The sequence below is a fragment of the Falco peregrinus genome, chromosome 14 (assembly GCF_023634155.1).
Source record: "Falco peregrinus isolate bFalPer1 chromosome 14, bFalPer1.pri, whole genome shotgun sequence".
In the NCBI taxonomy this organism is placed as follows: domain Eukaryota; kingdom Metazoa; phylum Chordata; class Aves; order Falconiformes; family Falconidae; genus Falco; species Falco peregrinus.
In genome coordinates this window covers 16,494,889-16,516,007 of record NC_073734.1, presented here as the reverse complement: position 1 = coordinate 16,516,007, position 21,119 = coordinate 16,494,889, and the positions used below count along the sequence as shown (strand labels likewise).

The 21,119-nt window shown below is 40.6% G+C and overlaps 1 protein-coding gene and 1 long non-coding RNA gene across 2 annotated transcripts in view; one reads left to right on the top strand and one right to left on the bottom strand.

Annotated features, from left to right (window-relative positions):
- Positions 1-13,483, top strand: part of LOC129785663 (uncharacterized) — a 316,952-nt gene extending 303,469 nt beyond the window's left edge. The window contains exon 6 of the long non-coding RNA XR_008749831.1: positions 13,231-13,483. This is a non-coding gene — a long non-coding RNA (uncharacterized LOC129785663). The remainder of the gene's footprint in view (positions 1-13,230) is intronic.
- Positions 13,484-14,094: 611 nt separating this feature from the next.
- LOC101922682 (cytochrome b-c1 complex subunit Rieske, mitochondrial) lies at positions 14,095-17,017 on the bottom strand. Its single transcript, XM_055818935.1, has 2 exons — positions 16,730-17,017; positions 14,095-14,893 (listed from the first exon to the last, which is right to left on the bottom strand). The coding sequence occupies exons 1-2, from the start codon at positions 16,938-16,940 to the stop codon at positions 14,283-14,285; spliced, it is 822 nt and encodes a 273-aa protein (XP_055674910.1). The 5' UTR covers positions 16,941-17,017; the 3' UTR covers positions 14,095-14,282.
- Positions 17,018-21,119: the final 4,102 nt, after the last annotated feature.

Genomic DNA, 21,119 nt, shown 5'->3' with positions numbered 1-21,119 from the left:
AGTGTTGGGTTAATGGTTGGACCTGATGATCACAAAGGCCTTTTCCAACCTAAAAGATTCTATAATACTATAAAGATTTAAATAAGTAGTTAACCACTCTAAGGTAAATAGGCTTGATTAAATAATGAGTGGTTTAAAAAACTACTTTCTTTTCAAAACACTGGACCAGTTCCTACAAATTTGTATAACCAGATGAAATTTTGTTCCCGTTTAATCTGGAGATTGGTGCTGTACTGCAGGATTGGTTCAAAGTTTATTCAATCATTTCCATAAGCAACTTCAATAATACCTTGACCTAACTTAGCTAATTCTGTAATGAAATGGTGCATTAGTATGTAACATTAGCAACAAATGTTATTAAGCAAATGAGTGCATTATTTTCTAGCTACTTTGATTAAAGGCTACATGTTGGCTACGGTTGTGACAGCCTCTGTTTAAAAAGGAGTACTTTGAAGACATTAAACTATGATGGATACATGCTGATCTCATTATGCAGTTAAAATTTGGAAAAGTTCAGAGAAGCTTGTGATATTTCAGATACTACTACCTGTACTACTCAGGGTAGCAGGGATCAGAAGACTAGCCAAAGAGCACAGCAAAAATGGATTGATGCAAACCCAAATAGTATCCTATGCTGATATTTTTCATAACTGCTGGGTATATCAAAGATCATCCTTATCTTGCTGAGTGTATTTATTGACCATAGCTTTTATTACAGAGCCGTCAAGTACCGATAATCTAAAATATATGCAAGTTTTAAAAGTCTATATTCAAGTTTTAAACCTTTTTGCTTATGAGGAATGTACTACTGGCCTTTTTCTGTCTCATTTGGGAGATAAAATGTGAGCTATATATTTGCTCTCGAATTGGCTTGGCTCTAAGGGAGCCATAACCATTGCTACTCAAACCTCTGGATTCAGCGTATCTTAGAATTATTGCGCTGTTGTATTCAGTGGAGTATTTTAGTGTAGTAGGTGCAATGTGAAATCGGTCTGTATAAACCTTGGCTCTATAAACGTTTTTACACTGAAATCTCTACAGTAATGACAATAACAATAACATTACTGGTAACTGTCACCCATTATATATACTGCATGCTTTGTTCAAAAAGCCATAAGTAAATCTAAATAAATAGAAGCCTGTTGCTTCATCACAGATATCATAAAACAAAGGGTAAATTACTGCCACTGAGAAAGATAATTACTAGTGCCACTGAGCTACTTCCTTTACTTGGAGCATAAGAAATACAGTATGGGGTCACAGCTGGCCCACCCTATCTACAGCATCAACTGGTAGCAAATACTTCTGGAAAGAGCACAAGAAACATGCAAGACTAGAATTTTCCTTCCTCTGAGTTTACAGCCCTAGTCTCCAGCAGTCACCTGCTGTAGGCTTCTCTTGAACCAGAGACTGAGCCTGGAGCATTGTGTTCAAAAATGACAGATGGACCTTCCTCTCTGAATTTTCTGATCTACTTGTTAAACTACCTGTATTTTTCTGCTTTCCCTACATTCTGAAGCAACGATTCCATGTGTAATCCATATTCCTTTTGTTTTATGCTTGTTTGATGATTTCTTTGCACACTTTTTATTCCTTTCTATCCCTTTTATTTGTTGTTAATTTAGGACATTATGTGAATGGTGCATTGGAAATATTTAACTGGTAGCTGAACAGTGTCTGTTTTATGGCAGATGTGCTTCATCCTGAAACAAGAAAATTCTTCTCTGTTCCCTTAAATATGTCTTTAAAAGAGCAATGTTTTGAGCAGTGTTAGCTCCTATGCAGTCTCAGAGTTGTGAAATGCTTCCTGAGCATCTTCCCACCCACTTACTCTCCTTCTCTGTGTGGGGAGACTCATGCAATTACAATTTACACACTGAGAAAGGGAATGGTGTTAAATATTACGCTGGCAGATGTAGCCTGCTTCTAATACATGTCCTTAAGATTTCTGTCAATTACTCTTCTTGCTATATTGTTCTCCTCTGATTAGTACTGCATGAAACATGAGTTTTAAAAAATTAAATTCAGTTCAATCACTGATTAAATGTATTGGCCCAGTGGGAGGTTGTTGCGAGTCTATGAAGAAGCTGCAGAGCATATGGACCACTATAACTTGTATATTGAGCTGGCTACTGGTGGACTACATCACCTTAATCAGTTTTTTCAAGTTACCCTTGCTGTTCTACAAGTCATTGTATTCCGAGCATTGCTATTCTTTATCATTCTGCTGGGGTTAAAATGGCCGTGGGGGAAAGGACAAGCGCTTCTCTGCAGTACCGAGAGTCGCGGCTAAACAGTAGATACGTCACACCTAAATTACCTTTCACAACTGAAAGAAAATGTGACTTTAAGCCAACATGTCTGAAAAATATTATGTACCATATAATCATGTGGCAGAAGGAGTTGGATATATCAAAGATTAGTACATATATGAAACAGAAATAAATTATGCTGCGTATAGCGGGGTTTCTGTGATTACACTGAAGGACATTACTGGGGAGTCAGAGACCGGAGACAAGTGAGTGACAAGCTAATCTTGGCCTAAATAAAATATGAACCAAGAATAATGAAAACACTGAGACTTATGTTCTTACAGAGTGAATTGGAAGAGTTTTATCAAAAACTACAATTAGTTGTCAAAAACATCCCTAAGCCATGACTTTCTTGTGTAGTTTAAAGACTTCAAAGCAGTGTGTCATTCAGGAATACACACTGCAGTGCAACTGGGATGCAGCTTAGAAGATAATGTTAATAGCAGTCTTTAACATCCTTAGATGAAAGTGGTTTTATAAACATTAGTTAAATGAGTTGCTAAAGATAATTTCTGTCAAGGACTTAATTATTATTTAATTGTTGCAATTTATTTCAAAATAGAAATACTAACAGATAAATGTAGATGTTTCCAAAAGCTGCAGAAGAAACAAGAATGGCTTTGCAACTAAGTCTAAAGAATGTGAGATAGAGACCAAATATGTGCAGTGTTTGGAGCTGGGTTTTTTTTCTCTTGTGAAGAACAAACTGATACTGATAAAACTAATTACAGAAGAAAATGGAGAAAACTGTTGTATCGTCCAAACAAATACAAATCAGCTAAAAAACATTCCCTTAAAGCTCACTTGGGTAAAGACAGCGAAAAAGCAGCACACAAGAAGCTGCGAAAAATGTTAATAGATTACATCTCACTTGGGAGAAGCATACTGATGATAGACTACTGATGAACGAAAGACAGCTAAAAACCACAGAATGAGGCAATTTCTGCTGCCTCTGAGCTTTGTGGAAGGTAAATGGAAGGGAAAATTACTTAAATATCACAAACATGATGGGGAGAAATGCAGTCACAGATTCAAGAGATTTTTCTTTGTACATTGCTAAATCTTCTCCACCAAAGGTACAGAGGCTGTAACTCTGGCCATGCTGTATGCAGTGGGGCTTTGGCAATCAGAAAATTGTAATTCATTATTGTTTGTGGTGCATTTATTTTGCCACTTAAGATAGAAGCCCCACGGCACTATTCAGTTTAGTACATAAAATGAGACAGATTTAGGCTACCATTGTACCTGCAGGATGATATACCTACTCCTGTGGGCTATATGCTTGGTTGCAACAACCTATTTCATGCTGACTCTGGATCTCTGTGAAGATATTTTTACTTTCTTTGTACAAAAATACTGGATTTGTTAAGACAATAATTATTTCTAGACTGATGGGCTCTGGACATAAAACCTGCCTAATCCATAACCACAAGCTAGACCATAACTCCGTGATTTTATCACTGATCTTCCAGACTTCTTTTAACCTACCCAGTTGATCAATCCTTGTGTTTTTCACTGGGGTTACGAGTGCAGTGGAAGTGAAGAGCCCAGAGTTTGTAAGTGTGCTCACAGTGCAGAACCTGTGGAGCATCACTCCTGTCTATGCGAGAAGCAGGTGACCTGCTGCCATTAAGTAGAAGTATGTTTGCCTGGGAAATGAAATGAACTGAAAAAGTAGAGAGGAGAAAAAATTTGGAAGATAAATAGCACTGGCAATGGCAACCTTTAGTGACCTCAACGGAGCAGCCTAGAGATGACAAGAAATTCAGTCCGAAAAAGGTTGATGATTTATAGACTATGAGTAAGAATGGCCTATATCTATTGATATGAATTATAAGTAAGGACAGCTTATCTGTTAAAAAAGGAAACTATCTTAAAAAACAAATGTTTCTGAAAAATGATTGGCACAAGATGAGAAGATCTTTGTCAATTTCAATTACATGAAATGATCACAAACAACTCTTCCAGTAGGTTAAGAGAAGTGAGCAGGACAAGCTGAGTGGCACTGTGATTATGGCCTAAAAAATATTATTGGAGGAATGTTCAACCTTCCAAAAGCTGATAATGAATATACCCTAGTAAAGTTTAAATTATTGCATTCTAAGAGCCTGACATATATATTTATACATGCAAATAAGTATATATGTATAGGTAGTTTTTTTTCTTTTCTTGTATCATAATGCAAGGGTTTGTCTATCAGATATACAATGTCAGATATGCCTTATGAGCGAATAGCAATGTTCTTTTTAGTTAGAAGCAACAAAAATATTTTTTAAGTAGTTATTCATCTTTCTAGTAAATGTCAAGTACAGTGAGAAGGAAAGAGATATTTTTATTTTGTACTGTATTCTGAAGCAGAAGTATTAAAAGAACTGGAGCAAAGAGTAAATAGAGGCTTCTGCTTGTGGAAACGTTAAATTCCAAATAAAAACATCTAAATCAAAGCATATTACAAGTCTAAAAAGGAAAACATATTGGCCTAAATATGCAATCTTGTTATCAGGCAAAGTTCATGTCATTATAGGCAAAGAATAACCGCTAGGTCAGGATTTGGTCATGCCACTATAGGTACTTCAGTGGGAAATCTGTGAGCCACATCTTGTTGTGTGTATGAAATTCTAGCTTGCACAAAACTTCAGTGTACTTCAGACCTTTGGAATATACACAATTCCAGGCAAACTGCTGGAAAAGCTACTGAAACTCATGATACTTTAATACTTAATTCAAAATTGCAGTTCAGTTGGAACTGAAAATAGAGGGGAAAACCCAGCTGTAGCCTGTCACAGCTGACAGGCTGTGCTGTATGTAGGGGTGACATCCTCCAGGTGACAGTTTGGACTGACATCTGAAATGCTTTGTCACACTTGTTGCAATCTAGATGGACAGCTCCATTATTTATTTTTTTTTTTCAAATAGTAATGTTACCTAAACGGTGCCGTCATCAGCCAACTATACATGAGGCAGGCACAACAGCAACAGTTAACAAAATAAACTGCTTGGTATCCTTCTCCTGGTCCAAACACAGACCAATACAAAGCCCCAGTGCTGTTACCCTGTGAAATAAAACTTACCTCATTTAGCTGCTTCTTGCTCTTCTTTAACTTCTACAGTGTAGACATGGGAGGATAATTTCTGTACCCACAAAGTCTATCCTCTCAGAACATATATTCAAGCAGTTTACATTTTGGTTTTGAGTACCTTTTTAAAAACATTAAATCCCCATACATATAAAATTTCCTGGACCTGCTAGGAAATTATGTGTTTCTCAATAGCTCTTTTGGTCGTCCTAGGGCTGTGCAAACCAAGAGAACTCTGCAGGGAGCTGGCACTTTTTATTTGTGATCGGAGTTAGAGGCTGACATGTATGCAATTACTTGCAAATTATATGAGCACTCACAGAGGAAAATTTGGAGTTCTGTTACTATGTTACATGGTGAGAATAAGCCAGTTCTGTCCAACACTACTATCAGATTGCTTGCAGAAAGTTATGTACAGACATCTGCATACTGGTGATTTGTACTGTAGATTTTTTTTACTAAAGATATCTCAAATACAGGCTCATGCTAAGTCCTGAAACAAGACAAACTATCATTTGTATGTTCACCTTCTGATCCCAGCTCTGCTTCTAGGTGCATAACTTCTGCTTGTATTGGACGAGGACGAAGTCATGGTACAGTTGCCAGTTCTGTAATTGGCTGACAGAAGATATCAGCACCATGTAATATTGTTAAATGTGGAAGTGATCTTCCCCTACTAATACTACTGCCGTTTATAGACAGAAAAGACAGTCCTCCATGTCTCATGATTCTAGCTCCTGTAAAAGCTAGGTAAAACCAGGTAACATAACATATGCATCTCTAATATGGTTTAATTCCAGAATCGCTTATTCTAAATTTCTAATGCCAAAAAAATGCGCATGTAGTAAAGGATGGTACATTACATTTTGAGTATGCATTGGTAGAAGAAGGCAATGCTATAAGTAATGTCTTGAGGTTGTTAAAATGTTATAATGCAGAATATTTCATGAAGAAAATATATCACAGTTGTGACATAAACTGGTTGCTAATTGTGTTAGGACAATAAATGCCAGAAGTTCTGTGTTTTCTTTAAGCCAGACATGTTATAATCTGTTGTTTCTCTCTTGCATTTCATTAGTCATAGTTGACGCAGGATATTAAACAATATAAGAACAACTCTAATAGACAAAAAGTCCATATAGCTCAGTACCCTACCTCTAGCAGTGGCTATAAACAGATACTAAGGAATGAATGTGAGAATAAAGCATGTATTTAGTGATGTTTCCCTCAATGTTTTCCCTATTTTGCAACCTCTTGACCAAAGTAATGTTTTGTAACCAATTTTATTCTTCCATTAATTTTCCAGTCCCTTAGCATAAGGATTCCTCAGCTTACCTTTTTCCTGTATCAAGAATTCTATTCATTTCAGTATTATATTTTCTCCCCACTGATATAATCTTCAAAGATACAATGTGATATGCTAAAAATATTACAAACCATCCATCCCTGTTTTCATAGATTCATGGAGGTGTACAGCTGGAAGCCACCTCGGAAGGTCCCCAAAACCCCATCAGTTATTCCTGAGTTGCTACTGGGAAGTGTACTTTACAATTTTCAGTCCAGACATTCCACATCTATTTTCAGGATACCTGAAAATTGAACTAATCTTAACTACAGTTGGAAAGACTTGTTTTCCTCCCCCCAGAGTCTCAATTAAATCTCTTTGCCTCTGATTCAAGTCATTATATTTCTTGGCTTACACCCAAAGGTTACAGGGAATAGCTTACATTATCTCTTTGTATTTTTGTTTTGAAATACTTTTAAAAATGTTCTGTCCTCTCCATCTTTTCCAGTTGTTCCGCTTATATTTCAGTCATATGTAAATTTAAGCATAGCTGTTGTAGTCCTCTGGATACTACTCTAGTTGGGCCACAATTTCCTTTTATTTAAAACACTCTGAGCAACAAATCATCTTTTCCCCAGTGATAAAGTAAGATGGGTTTTCACATCTCCCATACAACCCTCAATCCCAACGGGACAGCCTTTTTCATCACATTATGGTCCTGGACTTATCTTCAGCTTGTGATCTACTATAACCCCAGATCCTTCTTTGCAGATCTGCTGCTTAGTTATTACTTCCGATTGCGACACGTTCTAGCTTTGCAGAGCATTATTTGTCAAGATTATTTTAAACTCTAACCCTTTTTTCATCAGTGTTTGCAGCTCTAAGCAGTTTACCACTGCATGCAAGCTTTATAAAGCTTATTCTGTCTTGTGACATATAGTTCATTAACAAATATACCAAACGGTGCTAGACCCAGACTTGTGCAGGACTCCTCACAGCACGTCTCTTTGGTTCAACAGGGAACTAACCGCTGGTAGTTCATCGGTAAGGACTGTAGTTGAAGCAGTTGTCCTCTACAATACTTCCACTTATATCAGATTTAATAGTAGACATGAGAATGTCTTGGGAGATTGTGTAAAAATCTTACTTGAAAGTTTGGTAGCTACTAATATCCCCCTGTTTCCAAAGCCTGTTATCCTATTATAGCAACAAATGTGACTGTATTGACATGATTTGTTCTTGATAAATCCATGGAGGCTATTACTTATCACCTTATAGTACTCCAGCTGCTTACAAATAGGATTATAGTTTTATTTTGTATTTTAATATGCACAAAATCTGAATGAAGGCTTTAATAAATTGAAGTGTCATTTGTTTTGAAAATTTGGTATTAAAACAACTCTTCCCCTAAGGGACTGCATTATGTGTTACCTGTCATAGCTCTTGTCCTCTTGAAATTTCTACACAACTTCTCTAAATACAGTGAACCTTTTTGAAGTCCTCAGTGCCCCCTTCTCCTCCTCCCATTGCAAATACTATCCACAAATGATTGCAATACACCCAGTAGGTACAGGAATGAGCAGATTGCACCTGGTGTGCCACTTCTACCCACCCAGGATTTGATAACACACACCTTAAGGCAAGTGTATTAGCAGTGGCTGGGGCTAGGAGATGGAAGCGTGACCAAATTGTTTTCTGAAACTACATTCCTCTTGATGCCATTTCCTTATTTACTAGGAGGAGGGTTTTTTTGTCTGACTTCTCAGTTTTAGCTGATTTGCTAAACTTAGACTCTCGCCGTCTTTCTGTAGTGTTGGCCTTTGACTTCATCTGGCAGAATCAGGTGCCTCAGCTGAACCATATACACATTTCAACATCCCTGAGCCTGTTGTAATACAGGCAGCACACCATTTCTTGTACTTGTCCGCTTGCTTCAACTACAGGAACTTCGTGTTGTATGAATCCATGTGAAAAGGAAAGGGAGAAAGCAGTCTAATAGATCTCTTCTTCCATGAGACACAAAGAAAATTACACATTAGAATTAATATTTGCATGCACATAGGATGTGGGTTGCTCCACAAATAGGCTGGACACAATGGTTTTAAAGTTTCGGTGACTGCTACTTGCATAAATTGAGACAGAGTCCCTGAAATGCGTGACATTTGTGTTGTAAAGCTGGTGTCTGGCAGGATCCTAGCTCAATATATCCAGACATCAGCATCGTTACAGACCACATTGTAGTCTCTGGTTAATACTGCTTAATTCTAGGAATCCGAGTTCTTTGTTTTACTATTTTATTAGTGAATAAGCTTATACGAGTTGCATCTTGAAAATTTTCTGGTGTTTTCTGTAGCCACAGGAACAAGCTGGGAAGGTTTGTAGGCTGTAATTTAACTCTGAAGATCTTGGGGTATGATGGCAGCTTGGGTTAGGATCACTTAATGACAAGGTATTCTGAAGCTTAAAGATTTCAGAAATACCATATTCAGGATGTGCCCAATGCCCCTGTGGCTCTGACTCAGCTTATCTGCATCCTGGCAGACTCATGTTACCTGCAGGAATGCAAAACAAATCCAGCAGGCTGTAAAGGAGGCGAGCCTGCCTGGCTCTAGTTGAGTTTTCGGGGAGCACGTACAGTATTATCCACTGGAGCCCTCTATATTGTTGTGGTTTGCCTCTTCGATTCCCAAGAGGGAATATGGGAATGCAGAAAGGGTGTCATTTCATCTTGGGAGTAGATATCAACTTTGCAAGCAGAACATATATATATTCTGTTCATTTTTCTCTAGAAGTACAATGCAACGGTATAATTTGAAAAGTTGAAATCCCAGCTGAGATCCAAAAGATTTGAAATGTTGAGGTCAGTATTTCCTTGTAGGCTTTAAGTAACATCATTTTGCATCCATGTTATGCTAAAACCTAATTACACAAATCTGTTCTTCCCCTGGTTTTAGTGCATAAAAGCTCTTGTATTTTCCTTAATAAAAAAAAAAAAAAGGGAAAACAAAACCAAAACACCTACTTATTTTCTGCAAGAACAAAGGAGTTTTTAAAATGTTGTCATTATGCTAAATAATTTGTCAAGTGCAGCGTATTACATTTGCAACTGCTTGGGTTTTGGACAAAAGTAAATCTTGGAAGCTGTTCCCTCTTTGCTTGTTGATATAGTTGCATAGGGATGAATTCCCCGCTTGCAGGAAAAGAAAGGGAGGATGCTCTGGAACGATACTCCAGAGGTGTGAGGTGTATGCCCAGTTGTGCTGTGGTTCCTGTGTAATGTTGCAGTACCTCTAGCTGTTTGCAGGTGGTCATCGCATTTCTCTGTCCTTTTCCAGACTTTTAACTTAAGATCGTGATTTGCAGGACTGTCAGGTACTTTTAATGGTAGCTGAAATCCATAGGAACTCTACTCTGAATGCACTAGGTGCTACAGCCTGGGGAACCACCCCAACCACCACCAGATTCTAGGCATATCAGACCAGGCCCCCAGATGATTGTCGGACACTTTTGAGCTGAGCCTATGTAAACGGCATATTTGTAAAAGGTTATGACAAGAGAAAATTTGGATTTTCATGGTGATTGCAGAACGTATACTGGTCAGCAAAACTGCAAGACTTTAATGGACATGAAGTGCTAAAAGTCCTCCAGAGATGGCATTACCTACATTATTAACATGAAAGGTATTTTTCATTTAGACATCTTTTCAAAACTATTTATTGAAACATAGGGAAAATAAATTACTTGAGAGCAGGAAATCTGGCATAGTTAATATAGATCACAGCCAGAGCTTCCCAACAGTGTAAATAACCAAAAATTGTCTTAGAATGTGAACCATTTGAATAATGAACAGTGCTACCAGCTCTGTGGAGGATAAAAGCAATTAACACATAGAACAAACATCATTTGTAGGTAGCTGAGAAAACCTTATCAATGGAGGACACCCAGCCTTCGATAGCTTTAAACTCTTTCTGTCTGCAAATCAGTTACTTTTTACCTTTTCAGGGTTGAAGAAGGGTGATTATTCTGTCAGTTGTGACTTCTACTGACGAGAAATGTATTGCTCTGACACTGCAGGCTCCTTTAACTGGGGAACTGAATACTGTGTTCCTCAGATATATCCAAACTGCTTCAGAACCCTCTTACAGAATTTCTTCTTCAGGTCTATTTCTTTGGTGAGCAGTGGCGAGTGTCCTTGATAACTGTGCTGCTGCGCAATACAGCCTTTGAGAACGCTGCCTCATTTCATTTGCAAGAACATACGTTGATGACTGTACAGAGGCTGTGTGGGGAACTGTCTTCCGTTCTGACAAGTGGACCTATCAAATTGGAAGGGTGAAAAAAACGCCTGTCGAAAATGAATTAATATTCTGAATTTTCATTTCGAGTCTCTGCGCTAATCATTCCTTTGGCAGCAGTAACCATTAAATATATTGTCCCTCTTCCAAAGATACAGAAAAGGAAAGATGAAGCTTTTGAAATGTCAAATATTAGAAAATTATGTTTTGATTTTAGAATCTTTATTCCCCTTACCTGAAGAGCTTTTTTTTTATTCAATAAACATGAACCCCATTCAGCAACTTCACGAAGACTGTTTTGTTCTAAAGGAGCGAAAGTAGCTAGCTGAGAAGAACCAGACACGTGGCTGCTGCTTCGAGCCTTGGAGGCACTCGGAAGAAAGGCAGGCAGTGCAGGAGGAGACGAAGTGGAAATACACATGTAGTAAAGCCCAGTAAACCATTGCTGCTTATGAACACAATGAATCCTCAGAATTTAATAAAATATAGTGGTATTTTTCTGTGTACTTGAACACCTGCACTTCCAGCCCCACGGGGTATGCTAGCCATGGAAAGGGTAACATTACCCATTTGTATGGTGGCAATGTCTGTAATTAGTGGCAGTGGTAAAGGCTCCTTCCAAGGACATCTTAGCCCACAAGGTAATTATGAGCTCATTACTGGCAACTGGAGGTTTACCCTTGCTCACTCCAGTCATGCTTCCCCTTAGGGAGCCTGGGCTTTCTGGAGTTTCTAGTCCCAGAGAAGACAACACAATAATTGGACAATACTCCTTGCAAATCACAATGTCGCTGAGGTTGGAAGGGACCTCTTGAGGTGATCCAGTCCAACTGCTTTGCACAAAGCAAGGTTGCTCAGGACTCTTGTCCAGTGTGATTTGGGCATTTATCTTCATGGATACTCCACAACCTCTCCAGACAACTTACTCCAGTGTCTTGACAACCTTCACAGTAAAAAAGTATTTTAACGTGATCAGATGAAATGTCATGGTTTTTCATTTCCGCTCATACTTTCAATACCAAACTGTGACTGGTTTTGGAGATTTGAGGCTCTAAACTCTTCACCTTAATTCTCAAATTCTAGTAAACCCCGATTCTTTTCTAAGACATGCGCAGCCCATCAGGAATGCTTTTTGCCGCTATGAAGAGAACAAAGTCTTGGAGGGGAGAAGATGAAGACTATCAGGTCTGCACTACCTAGTAAGCAACACTTCAGCTTCTTCAGCTGTTATGTCATCAGTCTGGTGAAAAAAGGTATTGCTGGCATCTCATGTTTACAGTAAAAGCTGCCAGATTATTCTCAAACACGTTCAATGTCATGGTGCCGCATTAGCTGAAATTGGTATGATTTGGTTCAGTCAGTTTGATGTAATTTAAGTAGCAGCTTATTCTGTGCAAGGAATTTTATGCGTGACCCTTTAAAGCCCAGCTGTGATGTAGCTACTCTAGCTTTCACTGTGTTCACTTGTCAGCTCAGAAACTGCCCTGGCCATTTCTTTGCTTTACAGGGGACTAATATACTGGTACCACAGTTACTTAGCGATTATGTAAACAAAGATTTGGCCTAAAAAATGTACTTGTGGGCTAAAAAACATTTTTAGGATGAGGTAAAAGTAGCCACCTGACAGCAGATGAGCAATGCTACTTCAGGAGTTCCTGAGGTTTTTTCCTTGAAATAGAAAATTTGAGGAATGATCAACCCTGTAATACAAGGCACATATACCAACACCAATTGCTTACATAAAAGTTGGGGAACATCCCTTTCAGTACTGGTTTTGTGTGACGTCATACCAAAAAGAGTTCTTGAGAATGTTTTTGTGGATATAGTGATAAGGTGTAAAGCTCAAATACAAAAGGGTGTAAAATGCATATCTAAGAACTTCTTCAGCAGCCATTTATGTTCTTTTTTTCACTGAATTGTTTGAGAACAGGTAAGCCAAACGCGTCAATTAATTAATTTTGCTTAAAACTTCAGTTTTAACCCAACTATCACCACAGCTCTACATGACGTTTATGTGAAGCTAAACACTCCAGACCCACGGAATTCTGAGGATTGTATTTTCTGTTCTGCAATTGGAGGGAGCATGTTAATGCAGTGCAAGACAAAAGCATTCATAGAGCAGCAGTAAATAATTGGAAGCAAACAGGAAATAGTTTGGTGTCTTTTTGTTTTGCTTTTTTGGGTTGTTCTGGACACAGCACACCTTGTTTCTCCTCATCTACCATTGGCAATTAATTGCTAGTTTTGTTTTGTATTGGCAGGACCAAGGCTGGTTAGATCATCTGCTCCAGGCTGCATTTCTCCATGCCTTCAGAGTCAGCATCAAGGTAAGAGAGGTTTCAAAGTTTTGGCCTTTATTTGGCTTAGTTTATAGGCAGTATGAAATTATAGTTTTGACACAAATCACTGAGTCTTAAAATATCTTTGATGGCACATCAACATTTCGCTATGTTTAACACCAGAGATTAGTCCAGACTGAGTGGTTCTTACAAAGCATTTTTCACCCTCTGTAAAAGGTGGATTTCTCTTTTTACTTCCCTCTCAACTTCTTTTGGAAAACTGTCAGATTTCCCAGTGTCCTAAGCACCTGATCTGATGTTTAGATACAGGTAAGATCAAGCCTTATCTGCAACTAAACAACTATTTTATAACTCTTAACATGACATGCTTATTTTTGTCCAAATCATCATAAAATTATATTGCTATCATTCTAGCTAAACAATTATAAGCTGCCTCTGACCAGTGTAAAAGAATTTTCTTTCTAGGTAGGTCTTTATTTACTTTTCCTTCACTTCCTTTGAAAACAAGCAAGGGAAAAAATACATTGGAAGGAAAAGGATTAAATCTCATAGAATTCTATCTTGAAACTTACTTCACTGTTAGAAATTCATAGCAAGACCTTTTTCAGATGTTCCTTGCCATAATGCAGCAAAACAAAACAAAATTACAAAAGAAGAAAATACGTGGTATGAAGAAACAAGGGCTTTGTAGTTCAGTGTCTGTCTTGCATGAGCAGCCCTTCAGGAGGGCTCCATGAACACATTCTGCATCTGCTGTAGTATCTCTTTGACTGGACACACTAGAAGTCCATACACAAATAAATACACATTATCGTTAGCCACGAAGAAGTGCTCACTCCAAGTTTTTATTAAAATTAAAACACAGGGAAGTATTCCAACATACTTCTGGTTGAGAATCTAGACAGCTAATACGTTTTTAGGATCATCTGGTTTTACAGTATTCCAGAATCTCAGTTAACCCTTTTGTGAGTGTACATTCACAGAGCCATGAAAGTGAGCAAGCACCTCATTATTCAGCCAACAACCACAACATCATCACCAAGAAACTGGTAACTCGGAACCTCAAGGTTATAGGGAGCAGGACCTTTCCTGATTCTGCCAGAGGCATCATAATGGGACCCATGACAAGGGCAGTAATAACCGCCAAAATCTCCAGAGTTAGCAATGGGCACACAACCAAGATGAGTGCAGACACCCACCAGTATGACCCACTCTGGTTTCTTTACTCTGTCTAAGTCATGCTGCGGATCCCTCAGTTTAGACAAATCAACTTCAGCTTCCTGATTAATCTCTGCCTGGGTTCTGTGACGCACAAAAAGGGGCTTCCCTCTCCACTTGAAAGCCATGTTCTTGCCTTCTGGAATGTCAGATAACTTGATCTCAATCTTTGACAACGCTAGCACATCAGCAGAGGCACTCAGGCTGGAAATAAACTGGGTGACAGCATTTTTAGCAGCATATGCAGTTGCTACACATGTTGTTGCAGTCAAGAGGTATGAAAACCCTTTTCTAGCTTCACTGCTGCCTTGAGAAGATACGGTGGCATCTAGCACATCTTGACGACGATAGGCAGAGAAGTCAGGTACCACGACATCATTATGGATGCAACGAACACTGGCAGGTGCTGCAAGAAAAATATGAAATGACAAAACTTTCAGGTAAAAAATATTATGATGTATATACACTTTTTTAATTGCATTTTTGGAATAATGGGTAAAAGTTATTCCCAAGTCTGGGTAGGATTCCTCTAGTTATAAATTTTGATTTTAATTTGTAGGAAAATGGTTTCCAGAAGGTATTTTTGATAGGTAAAACAGGTGATTTGTGAATTTAGTTTTACCTATTTGAAAATTACACAAAGCCTGGTAAGGATGCACAAAAATCTGTGAGAAGTTCTGGGTTTAAAGTAAACTGTTTTTTCGGAAGTCTTCAAGAAAAAACTCCTGGAGGATACCATGACTAGCTAAGAAAAGACATATCTGTTTTCCATTCAAAAGTTTCCCTGAAAAAAACTACTACAAAGAAATTTGATTTAGTAAAGATTGCACATCTGTTGCTGAACACTTTTGTGCTTTCTTTTGACTTAAGTAACTTCTATGCCTTTAATAATCTTCAGTATGTGGTTAAGCATTTTTCAGATTAAAGAAAGCAGCATCAGGCATCCCTCTTTACATCAAACTATTGTCAAAGCCAACTGCCACAATAAATAATTTTTAAACCTACAATTCCCTATTTGCCAGGCTCACTTCATAGAAGGATTTAAGGATAAAACTAATAATTATCCAGTTACCAAAGCATTACGAGTGGGATTCTCACATCAAACCTGTGTGCTAAACTAACGTGATGGCTAACCAAGAGGTGTTCCATTAGTTTCTTCAGAACAAGAAAGCGGCTTCCCTCAAGGAACATCTATAAGCCAAAGTGAAGAACGCACAAAAGACAGAACATATTACTTGCCAGAGTGCAACGCTTCTTATTTATAAAGAAGTATTTAGTCTTTATTTTTTTACTAGCAGCTGGCACAAAGTCAAGAGAGGTTAATAAAACTCATTCTCTCAAAAGTACCTAGAATAGCTCTTGGGGATTTAAAGGCAAAATAATGGGGGAAATATTTACGTTTATTTACAAGTAACTGAGCATAGAGCAGGTATTTGCTGTAGGATTTTAATTGCAGAGAAATTAAATTCAAACTTCTGACAGAGTAAACCATGCCAATTTATTTCGGCGTCAAGACTTAAAGTTTTTCTCATTTAGTAACAAGCAATACGATTAACTTCTAAACCTTCCTTATATGCAGCAAAAAGCACGCTTGATGTTAACTGAAACTAACGTAGCTGACGTTCAGTCTTAGTTACAGGTTTATAGAGTTCTCAGCGGAACTCATCCTGCACGGGGAGGTGCCGGGGGAGGTACCGGCGGCGGTGCCAGGGGAGGTGCGCAGCGCTGCGGCCGCGGCGCATCTTCCCCGAGGCTCCGCCGGCTGCGGGGCGGGGGCGCGCTGCTGCTGCAGGCTGCCTGCGCCCGAGCTGGGCGAGCGCGGCGTGAGCCGGGGGCACGGCGATCCCCGAGCGCAGCGCGCCGCTGGTTCTGGCACACCGAATTCACCGTTAGAGCCGCTTTTCCGCGGCAGTAAAACGCGCCGCGAGTTCTCGCTGCACAGCGCTGCTCGGCTGCCCCCCGTTAAACGCCCCATGGAGCCGAACGCAGTTTTCCTGCGTCTTCGCAACGCAAAACCGATACCCGGCTGCGGGCAGCCGGCCGGCCCCGGCTCTGCAGCCAGCGGCTGCTGCTGTCCCCGCCGCAACCCGCACCCAAACGGGACGGGACGGTGGCGAGCGCCAGCGCCTCTGCACGCACTCGCGGCGCTGCCAGGCCCGCAGCACCCCCGCCAGCCGCTGCGGCGACACAGCCGCTGTCCCCGGCCCGCCGCCCGCCCCGCCGCCCGCCCCTCCGCCCGTACCGTTGAGACTGGCGCCGGCGACGAGGCCCCCCCGCGCCGCGCGGCCGCTCATGGACTCCCGGCAGAGCAAGGGCCGCTTCAGGTCCAGCGGCACCTTCTCGGCCCGGCGCGCCGCGGCCGGCGCCAGCGGCTTCAGCGGGCCGGGCACGGCGTGCGCCGCGGCCGACAGGTAGGGCGCGAAGGGCCCGGAGCGGGCGGCCACGGACAACATGGCGGCGGCGGCGGCTGGGCCGGTCACAGCTGCGACCTTCCCGGCGGCGGGGCGGGGCGCTGCGCACGCGCGCTGACGTCACGGCAGCACGCCGTCGCGCGGGGCCGGCGTCACTTCCGGGGGACGGTGCCGGGCCGGGCCGCGCCGCGGGCGGGCGGGGCCGGGTGAGTCCCGGGGCTGCGGGACCCACCGGCGGCAGCGGGGAGGGGCCCAGCGGGCCGGGCCGGGGGTGCGGCCCAGGAGCCCCCGCTGCGCCGCTTCGGTGCGGTGGGGCGGGCGGAGCGCCTCCCCTCGCCAGGCGGCCTGGGCTGTCTCTAGGTCGGGAGCATCAGAATTAATCTTAATTCCCTGCTCTGCTCGTAACCTTTCATGTGCCAAACTGTTTTTTTCTCAAGGCACCGTTCCCCCTCTCCAGAAGCTTGGCTGCGTGATCGCAGCCTCAGGCCGTGAGGGCGAGCGGCGCCGCCCGCAGCCCAGGCCGGGGCCAGGCACGAAGGGCCCTGGGCTTTGCCGGGGTTCGGGCGGTACCAGGCTCTGTGTCAGATCGGCCCGTTACCGTCTGTACAGAAACTACTGCCTGAGCATACCCCTGCCCCGTGAGCTTCACGGCACGCCCGCTGAGTTCTGTACAACGTTTGCCACTTTTTAATTCTTTGGGGTTTTTTTTCCCTTTTTGCTTTTTTGTCCTTTCAACTTCCTAGATCCGCTGCAGAGTGGGAAGAAACACATCTTTTTCAGCTTGTCATAGGAAATCGGTGACGGATAAGTTTATACATTTAAGTTTGAAGACTGCAAAGCACGTTTTACAGCGCACTTATTGGGTTTGTTAACCAGTTTCTGCAGGCAGCCTCCAGCTGCCACAGCTTCAGTGTGTTCCATTGCTCATCAGCACACGGCGTCTGGAGCTCAGGCTGCTGGGGAAGTCAGACAGTTCCCCAGAAACTCATCATCGGTGATTAGGAGGGTGAAGGAACACAGCAGCTGTAATTATTGCCAAAAATATATTTCTTCCATTCTCAATCACAAACATGGGCAGAGTTATAAACACTTGAGTCCAATTTTTTGTCTTCGCTCACATCAGTTTAATTCAGCTGTGTGAATGGTACGGGAAGCTTGCATACTGTTGCACCTTTAGAGCTGCCCAGAACACCCCCACCCTCTCCCCTCCCACATACTTTAAATGCTTTTCCATTAAGGGAAGAGATTTCAGTACTCTGGGTATCTTTGAAGTATTTTGATTATTTATGAAGAAAATACAAAGTTGCTTTCCTAAAGATAGAAAGGATTATTCTCCAAAAGTTCCCGCCACATTTTTCAGCAGCAAAAAGCTAAATAAAAAGTTCTGTTTCCAGGATTTGTTTTAATATTTTTTTTCTGACCGTGTACATTGCTTGTCCTTTTGTGGACACAGGCAAATCAAAGTACTGAAAAATATTAAATACTAAAGAAAATATTTTGGTAGATTTAAATATATCTTCTCTGGTCTGATAGAGAGCAATAGATCTGGCTTGACCTGCCAGGGTAGTCCTAAAATGGTTGATGGTGTTACTTTGTGGAGCTTCTCAAAGGGAAATAAAATTGGTTTGTTTTTTTCTTTGTTTTTAAAAGTACATCTTCTAAGATGGTATGCCAGCAGTGTGCAAGACAGAAATACTGATTCATTTGTATGTTTAGTTTCTTTAATTAGGTAATATGTGTGATTTCACCCTGTTGACTGCACTGAAAAATGAACTGAAACAAAACAACGCTGCTGTCAGCTCCTTCCCTCGTGCAACAAGCAGCAAATGACATCCTCCAGGCAAATTAAAACCAAATCCACTCCCAAGAGCTATTCTGGAGGTGGTAGTTCAGTTAATAAAATGAATCTTGGCAGATACAGGCCATTCACACTGAGGAAGGGCAGCATTTTTAAGAGACAAGGAGGCAGAATGCCATAGCAGTCTTTCTCCCCTTTGCAACAGGGAGGCTGCTGGCTGCCTCCGCAGAGCTACATCCTTGGTGTGCAGAGAGGGCCCTGGCCAGGCAGCAGCACTGTGAAACAGAATAAGTGTCTCGGGCTCTTGGAAACACCAACCCAGCTCTAATGAAGGCTTTCCTCTGGGCAAGGTTCCAGTTCTCTGTAATAACCGCTCAGCTTGGGTTGATACTCTCACCCAAAACTTGTGTGGGTTAATTGCAAGGATAAGAGACGATAGATGCATCACATAGATGGATCCTGACTAAAGGAAAGGTCCATTCTTTCGCTAACAACTAGGGTGGATAAATAAATAAATAGCTGTGGGGTTTTTTATTTGTTTTTCCAAATTTATTTTGCATTACAGCATCCGTGTCATGCTTGGCTTGTCACAGCTTCTAAGGGTAAGATTCAGTTCGATACTAGGTGCATACCTGCTCCAGTCAAGCCTTTCAACTAGTTCGGGCTTCTACAATTTTCCCAAAATGCAGGATGAACTTGACACAGAGATATGTTGTGAAGATATTTGAGCTAAGTCATCTCCTAGAAATCTAACCACAATTTTTCAGCTAGTCAGCACAGTCTATCCACATGAGGCTGTGAAGCTTTAGTGTTTCGTACTTGCTGTGTAAGGAGCTATTGTTTTGAAATTCAGCTGTTGCTAGTGGTGTTGCTACTAAATTTTTTTATGATTGTGCATGAAAATAACTCTGCTTCTGTGGAGTATTTGTTTAGGGACTGGCCTTATTAAGATTTATTTAAGGGTTTGACTTTTTCATGTAAGTAATTCACTGAATCTTTTTAACTGTTGTCTGAAATATACTGAAATATGGTCATTCTAATTAAGTGGGATGGATCATTCCAGTTCTAGTAATATTGATCTATAATTTATTTCTTTCCCGACAAGTTTGACATCTAAGCCTGGATAGATAATGATTTACCCAACTCGATGTACTGTACTGTTGGTAGCTGTAGTTAGTAGTGATGTAGTAATTATAGGACATCATCATAATATTGTAGAGGAAAGGTAATTTGTAGAAAGTAGTGGAGCTATGAATCAGTGTACGGGTGGAAGTAGACAGTATTCAAGCAGGAGGAGAGAAAACTAGGAAGACCGATTTTAACAGCACAAGTTTTGGAAACATTATTTTGTTTAAGAGGCAAAGAGCTACAGAAACATGATCTTGTTTTCTGTTTTTTAACAGATTACAAAATTGTCACAGTCATGGTAAAGATATGATCAGAACCAAACAAGTTTAACAGGGCAAGAGAAGTTTCTGCTAAGGCCATCAGATATTAGTGTGCAGTAGATTCTTGGTGTTTCACCATGAAGCTGAGGATCTGAGCTAGTATTTGTAGAAGGGTTGTCAGCTGTGGGTTTGAGGGATTCATTGTTTTCTGGGCTTTTTAAAGATCCCTGAATTTTGACAGTTGTGCAAGTTTTGAATTTTCTAACTCAGCTCAGCTGTTTGGGATGGGACAGATGTGGCCTCATCCCAAATGATTTATTTTTCTCACTGGCTGATATTCCCAGAGATGTTTGGCAAAATGTGCTTGCTACTTTTAAAGACTTTTGACAAAATGAGTTCACCGTGGGTTTTTTTGGAAAACATGGTTGTAAATTTTTTAAAAGCATAAGTCTGACTTCAAATTACAATGTGGTCAGAAGATGGTTAAAGAATGAAAATATTTCAGCTGAAAGGCACCATGTCCTGATGTCAGAGTCCAAAATGTAATTTTAATTTTAAAATGACTAAGCATATTCTAGTGTGTAGGTCTTTCTTTGAGAACTGCTGTTAGGCTTAGGTTGCTGAGCATCAACGCTGAGCAAGTGTTTTCCAGCCATATCTGAAAGTTAAACGCCAATAGAGTATTGTACCATCTAAGCAGACCTCTGTCATTGCTTTTGCGCATTCACAAGTGTTATCCTCATGAAAATTTATACTGTTTAATGTTCCTCCCATTTTAAAGTAAGTTAGAAGTTCATTTGCATTAATACAAAAGCTATAAGATAATAGACCTGCAGTATTATGAAACAGTTGCAACATATTGTTATAATGCTTTTGGGCGTGTGCAGTGGTGCTTTGGTGCCTTTCTTTACATAGTGTTTTATTCTTGTGTTTATCTTTTCTTCAGATATTAACTGCAGAACTTGGCTGGCTTTTTGCTAGACTGTTGCTCACCCCAGGCAATTTGATCTTACCAGAAAGTTATCTTTCTTTGAG

Bases quoted from the DNA above. Each gene is read 5' to 3' on its own strand.
- LOC101922682 (XM_055818935.1), bottom strand. From the start codon at position 16,940: ATGTTGTCCGTGGCCGCCCGCTCCGGGCCCTTCGCGCCCTACCTGTCG. The intron at 14,894-16,729 runs GTACGGGCGGAG...TTTTTCTTGCAG, and splicing joins CGCCGGCGCCAGTCTCAACG to CACCTGCCAGTGTTCGTTGC.